General features: G+C 44.5%; 1 protein-coding gene across 1 annotated transcript; it reads left to right on the forward strand.

The window, feature by feature from the left end:
* Positions 1–440: 440 nt before the first annotated feature.
* LOC137381528 (gastrula zinc finger protein XlCGF57.1-like) lies at positions 441–6,489 on the forward strand. The gene is made up of 4 exons (XM_068054229.1): positions 441–498; positions 1,255–1,316; positions 3,316–3,513; positions 4,278–6,489. The coding sequence occupies exons 1-4, from the start codon at positions 441–443 to the stop codon at positions 5,055–5,057; spliced, it is 1,098 nt and encodes a 365-aa protein (XP_067910330.1). The 3' UTR covers positions 5,058–6,489.
* The last annotated feature ends 822 nt before the right edge of the window (positions 6,490–7,311 follow it).

The raw sequence follows: 7,311 nt of genomic DNA on the forward strand, positions 1-7,311 counted from the left end.
CATTCAGTTTTTTGATTCCATGCCAGCTCTCTGTAGAGCAATCCACTCAGTCCCATTTCCCCCGCTCTATCCCCGCAGTCCTGAAGGTTTATTTCGCTCAAGTGCCCATCCAATTTCCTTTTGAAGTCATCTGTCGTCTCCACTTCCACCACCATCATAGGCATTGAGTTCCAGGTCACTACCACTTGCTGTGTAAAAGAAGTTCTTCCTCACACCGTCCGGTATCTATTGCCAAACACATTAATCTATGTCCTCTAGTCCTTGTGCCATCAACTAATGGAAACCGCTTTTTGTTGTCTGCATTATCTAAAGCTGTCATAATCTTGTACATCTTTGTCAGATCTCCAAGGAGAACAACCCCAGCTTCTCCAACCTTCACCCTCTCAAGGACCTTCATATCCATCCTAACGTGTGATGTCTGCAACTGGATACAATACGCAATGTGGCCGAACCAGAGCTTTATAAAGGTTCAGCATAACTTCCCTGCTTTTGCATTCAGTACCTCTATTTATGAAGTCTAAGATCCCAATTGTTTTGCCAACTATTCTCTCAATATGTTCTGCCACTTTCAATGATCGCTGCACATGAACCCCCAGGTCACTCTGTCCCTGCACACTCCTGAGAACTGTACGATCAAGTATATATTGTCTCTCCCCATACCTTCTACAAGAATGAATCACGTCACTATGAGAGTTGTATTTCCTGGAATTTAGAAGATGAAGGGCTGATTTCATCAAAGTTTTCAAGATATTAATTGGAACTGATAGAGTAGATGGAAACTATTTTCGCTGATTGGGGAATCCAATGTTGGGGGCATGGTCTAAAACTTCGAGACAGACCTTACATTAATCCAGCCCTGGGCTCCGTACACCCGAGCATTAATCCATTCCTGCTGTACCTGTATAGAATTACAGCCCAAAAACAGCCCATTTGGCCCCACTAGTCTGTCTGGTGTTTATAATCCACGTGAATTTCCTCCCTTTCTAATTACCTCATCCCACCCTGCCCCCATATCCCTCTTTTCCCTTCTGCCTCAGAAATGTATTGAGCCTCCCCTTAAACACATCATTGCTATCAGCTTCAACCACTCCACATGGTGGTGAGTTCCACATTCTCACCACTCTGAGTAGAGAAATTCCTCCTTCGTTCTCTCTTTGACCTTTTGATGTCTGTCTTATATTGCTGCCCCCTTGTTCTTACTCATTGATAATTTTGAAGACCTCTTTCAGATCTCTTAATCTCCTCTTTTTCCAGAGAAAGGAGCCCCAGCCTGCTCAATCTTGCTGGATAGTAGCATCCTCTCTGGTGACATCTTTGTAAATCTATTCTGCACTTTCTTCAGTGCTTCAATATCCTTTTTTAATATGGAGACCAGAACTGCTCACAGTCCTTCTAAGCGAGGTTCTCTATAAATTTAACATTCCATCCCTGCTGTTGCATTGTATTCCTCTAGAAAAGAAGATCAGCTCTTTCTTTGCTCTCTTATCGACTTGTGTTGCTCCTTTTAGTGATTTATGTGGCTCTGTTCCCAGATCTCTTTGCTCCTTGACTCCATTTAGTTTCTTACATTCTAACCAATAACTGGCCTCCTTATTCCTCCTCCCAAAATGAACCAGCTCACATTTCACTATGTTGAATTTCATTTCCCATTGATCTGTCCAGTCTACCAGCCTGTTTGTCTTCCTCGATTTCAGTGCAGTCCTCCACATTATTTGTTCTACCACCCAATTTGGTGTCATCTACAAACTGTGAAAACATTGCTCTAATTTCTGAGTCCAAATGTGGGTGAAGAACAGAAATCCCATTGTACTTCGCACCATCGTTGATGGCTCAGACACTTGGGTTTCTGTATAGTTTATTCAGTAATTTTGTTCATTGCCCTTCCAGCCCCAATTTCCGTGGGATGACACAAAAATAATCATCCATTGGACAATTGGAGCTTTCAGTGGTGGATATTACCCAGGACTCCCCGCGGGTCAGAAAATCCCCAATCAATCATTACAAAAATCCAGTGCGCTGACTGCGGGATCGGACTGTGCTCTGGGCATGCACAGTTAAGGGTGGTGGAGACAGGCTGAGGTGGAGCAGGCTAGAGGAGTCAATGGGCTATGCATTTATTCATTGTGAGAGGTTACAGTCCCTGTATAGTTACCTGAAGGGGCTGATCCTCAACTTAGAATCTCAGAAATTTACAGCACAGAAGGAGGCCATTCAGCCCATCATGTCTGTGCTGGCTGACTAGGAGCCATCCAGCCTAATCCCACTTTCCAGCTCTTGGTCTGTAGCCATATAGGTCAGGGCACTTCAAGTGCATATCCAAGTACTTTTTAAATGTTGAGGGTTTCTGCCTCTACCACCCTTTCAGGCAGTGAGTTCCAGATACAACAACCCTCTGCGTGAAAACATTTCCTCTCGAATCCCCTCTGAACCTCATACCTCTTACTCTAAATCTGTTCCCCCTAGTTATGGATCCCTCAACCAAGGGGAGTAGGGCCTTCCTAGCCACTCTATCAAGACTCCTCATAATTTTTTTCACTTCAATTCGGTCTCCCCTCAGCCTTTTATGTTCCAAAGAAAACAACCCTCGCCTATCCAATCATTCCTCATAACTAAAATTCTCCAGTCCAGGCAACATCCTTGTAAATCTCCTCTGTACAAAATGCAATCAGATCTTTCCTATAGTGCGGTGACCAAAACTGCACGCAGTACTCCAGCAGTGGCCTAACCAGTCTTTTATACTGTTCCAGTATAACCTCCCTGCAATAATATTCTGCCTTGTCTTATAAGGGCAAATGACCGCATGCCTTCATGACCACCTTATTGACCTGGCCTACCATCTTTCAGGGATCTGTGAAGATGCACACCAAGGTCCCTCTGTTCCTCTATACTTCTCAGTATCCTATCATTTATTGTGAATTCCATTTACCACTCTGGGATGATCTGACTAGTCCATTGATATCTTCCTGCAGTCTACAGCTTCCTTCTTCATTTTCAACCACACAGCCAATTTTTGTATTATCTGCAAACTTCTAACTCATACCTCCTACATTCAAGTCCAATTCATTGATATATACCACAAAAAGCAAGGGATCTAGTACTGAGCCCTGTGGAATCCCACTGAAACCAGCCTTCCACTCTCACAAACATTACCCTTTGCTTCCTGTCTCTGAGTCAATTTTGGATCCAACTTGCCACTTTGCATTGGGACCCGTAGGCTTTTACTTTCAGGACCAGACTGCCATGCGGGACCTTAAAAAAAAAACCTTGGTTACACTTCAGCCCCGCTCTCCTAATCGTTGGTCGCTTGTTGTCCAGGGGGTGGGTAAGTCGGAGGATCTGCTCCTGGTCCTGCTGTTGGACCTGGCTAAAAATGCAATGTGTTGGTCCAGGATGTGCAGGGACCATGTTGGGGGTGGGGGTGTCACTCTGGCTGCGGGCCCCTATTGCATGGTCTTGTCCGTGCCCAGGTGGCTCTGGAGAGGGAGCACGCTTGGCACTGGTGGGTACCTCAGGGTACAGAGTGTCTCATAGACACTGGTAACAACATTCTGGTTTAGTTGGAAAGGTTCCCTTTGCTTTCAGCACTTGACAGCCTCTGGACTCAACATTGAGTTCAACAATTTCAGAACATGAAACCCATTTTGATTGTTTTTTTTTAACCATGTGCCAATCTTAAACTGTTTCTCTCTCCACAGATGCTGCCAGACCTGCTGAGTATTTCCAGCAATTTCTGTTTTTATTTCGGATTTCTAGCATCTGCAGTATTTTGCTTTTATTCTCTTTGCTTTTGTTGGGACTTTGTTGCTTATTTTGGCTTCTTTTCATTTGCACGGATCACATGTTTGGGGGGGAACAAGAGAGGAACGCATAGAAACTAGAATTGTCTTTTCTGAATTTCTATCCTGCACTGACAGTGATAACTTTTGTAAACTCCTTTTACAGAGTATTAGAAGGGGAGGATTTGCAGATGGGAAACTGAAACCAAAAATCACATCAAGATCTGACTCGATTCATCAGGCCCTGAACATCATCGGCCTTTGAATGTGGAAGGAGAAATGTTTGTCAGTTCTGTCTGGGAAAAGATTTCAAACATTTGTGTGACTGGAAAAGCATCGAGACACACACCCGAGTGAGAGTTTTCCAGTGCACTGACTGGAAAGAGTTTTAACCAGTTACACAGACTGATAAAAGTCACACCATTCACATCCGGGAGAAACCGTACACGTGTTCTGTGTTGTGTGTGTGGGCGAGGCTTCAACTGATCCTCCAACCTGGAGACACACAAGGACACCCGCACCACGGAGAAGCCATGGAAATGTGGGGACTGTGGGAAGGAATTCAATTACCCGTCTGAGTTGGAAATTCATCGACGCAGTCACACTGGGGAGAGGCCGTTCACCTGCTCCGAGTGTGGGAAGGGATTCACTTGTTCATCGAACCTGTTGGCACACCAGCGAGTTCACAATGGGGAAAGGCCGTTCACCTGCTCTGAGTGTGGGAAGGGATTCACGAATTTATCCAACCTGCTGACACACCAGCGAGTTCACACTGGGGAGAGGCCGTTCACCTGCTCCGTGTGTGGGAAGGGATTCGCTCAGTCATCCAACCTGCTGACACACCAGCGAGTTCACACTGGAGAGAGGCCATTCACCTGCTCCGTGTGTGGGAAGAGATTCACTTGTTCCTCCGCCCTGCTGAAACACAAGAATGTTCACAGTGATAAAAGACCTTTTAAATGTTCGGAATGTGAGAAGGCCTTTAAAAGCAGACGTGAAGTGGTATCACACCAACGAGCTCACACTGGGAAGAGGCCGTTCACATGCACTGAGTGTGGGAACAGATTCACCCGTTCATCTGACTTGCTGGCACACCAGCGAGTTCACACTGGGGAGAGGCCGTTTACCTGCACCGAGTGTGGGAAGGGATTTGCTCGTTCATCCAACCTACTGATGCACCACCAAGTTCACACTGGGGAGAGGCCGTTCACTTGCTCCGTGTGTGGGAAGGGATTCACTTGTTCATCCAACCTCGTGACACACCAGCGAGTTCACAAGTGACTGCATGGGTTGGATTCTGCTGTTCTTGCTGCTGTTAATAACATCCAGGACTGAACTATGTTCATTCTGATGGTTAAAGAAAGATCTGCATGTATACAGCACCGTACACTACCTCAGGACATGGGAAAGCACTAATGAAGTACGATTGAAGTGTAGTCACTGTTGTAATGTAGGAAACACGGCAGCCAGTTGCACACAGCAAGCTCTCTGGAGTGGGGCCAGAACCCACAACCTCCTGAATGAGAGGTGACAATGGAACCAACTGAGCCACAGTCACGGTTCATTTCTGTTGATGTGACCTGTGTTAGGAACACTGGACCTTGGAACATGATTATGTTTTATAGATTGTGAATTTTATTTAAAGTTCAAGATGGAATCCAGGCGATCAGCTGACCTCACCTCCACTCTGTAAAAGGTTACCAGGGCAACAGAGGGAACAGATCAAAGACTCTTTTCTGAAGAACAGAGACTACAGCACCAACACCTGAAGAACAATGGGTTTCACCCTCCCAGACGTTTGGGTTGTAAAACAAGGAATCAGTCATTGAGAACATGTCAACAAACCGGCAGGTGGTAACACCTGGGGGCAATGGAAGGCCGAGTAGCTTTGTGACACTAGAATTCTGGTCTTTGCATTTTGGAGAAGAAAATAAACTATTGAATTCTAGGACCAAATTATTTAACAGACTTTCTGGAGAAAAACAGGATGTAAGGAGTGAACCATCATGTTGTGGCCTCAAGCAGGCTGTAAGAAGAGAACCCAATGGGGTGAGGCCTTTAGGGAAGCTGTAAGAGAAGGTGCCCAGCAGGGGCAGCTGGAGGGAGAGAAGTTTGCGGAGGAGTAAAGAATCCGCCGGATCACTGAAAATCAGATTATCCACAGATGTTCATGGAGAAGTGAGAGACGGAAAATATTGGTTTTTTTTTTAAAGTGTGGGAGATCCAGCCCATTGAACTGGGAGGAATTTGGGACTTTTAACCGCAAATGATTTCATCATTAAAAAATGCCTGTTTAGCATAAGTGTGGTGTGAGATATTCAAGTGTTGAATAAAGAAAATACCCTTGATTGTAATTTGGATTATCAGCTATTTACAAAGTGCTATTTAGTTAATCGGGGATTTCTTTTAGTTTAATTATAACAGAAAATATAAAACATGAAATCTTGTAATTTGTTTAATTGTTCTGAGGGTTCATATCTCGTATTTTTCCATATTAACGATCTCTCCAATGTCTTAACTGGAAAGTGGGATTAAGCTGCATTCCTCTTTTTTCAGCTGGCACTGATAAATGGGCTGAATGGCCTCCTGTGCTGTAAATTTTCTGTTTCTATTCTGACAGTTGGGATTTGTTTCTGTCGATTATTAATAATCCTATAACTTGGGTTTAATATTCTGGATAAATGTCAATTAAATCAGCTTGGTTTTAAACATATTGCTGTAGATTTCTGTCTTTCCCACCTGAGTGTTTAGCATCACCTGGCTGGAGCTCAGAAAGGACAATCTGGGGGAGGATCGTACGGCAGGAACAGTCCTTCAGGGTCACACTGAGAGGGACAAACGGCACTTTGGTCTTTCTTCACTAACAGTGCAGGTTAATACTGAGGCATGTAAGAAATGTGTCCCAGCTGCTCTCTTTCATGGGTGAGAACGGGTAAATTGCCCCAGGTAAATTGGCATCAAAGATTGGTAGGCAAAACGAATGGAACAATGTGCTACCTTTCAAGAGGACATAGTTCGGGTACATTCCCACAAGGGGAAATGTAGGACAAACAAAGCCAGAGCTCCTTGGATGATGAAACAGATGGAGAGTAAGATGAAGCGGTAAAAAGGTGCACATGACAGATGTCAGGTGGATAATATAATTGGGAACCAGGCTAAATAGAGAAGGTTTAGAGCGGCAGTGAGAAAAGAGAAGCAAAGAGAGAATATGAGAAGAGATTGGCAGCCACGCTTTAGGAAGGATGTGAAGACACTGAAGAGAGTGCAGTAAAAATTTACAAAATGGTCCCGGGGATGGGAGATATCAATAACGTGGATAGATTGGTGAAGCTGGGACTGTTCTCTTTAGAGAAGTTTGAGAGGAGATTTGATAGAGGTGTTGAAAATAATGAGGGGTCTGGACAGAGTAGATAGAGAGAAACTGTTCCCATTGGCAGAAGGATTGAGAACCAGCAGACACCAATTGATGGTGATTGGCAAAAGAACCATAGTCAACACGAGGAAAAACTTCTTTACACAGTGAGTGGATAGGATC

This window comes from Heterodontus francisci, chromosome 22 (assembly GCF_036365525.1).
Source record: "Heterodontus francisci isolate sHetFra1 chromosome 22, sHetFra1.hap1, whole genome shotgun sequence".
Classification (NCBI taxonomy): domain Eukaryota; kingdom Metazoa; phylum Chordata; class Chondrichthyes; order Heterodontiformes; family Heterodontidae; genus Heterodontus; species Heterodontus francisci.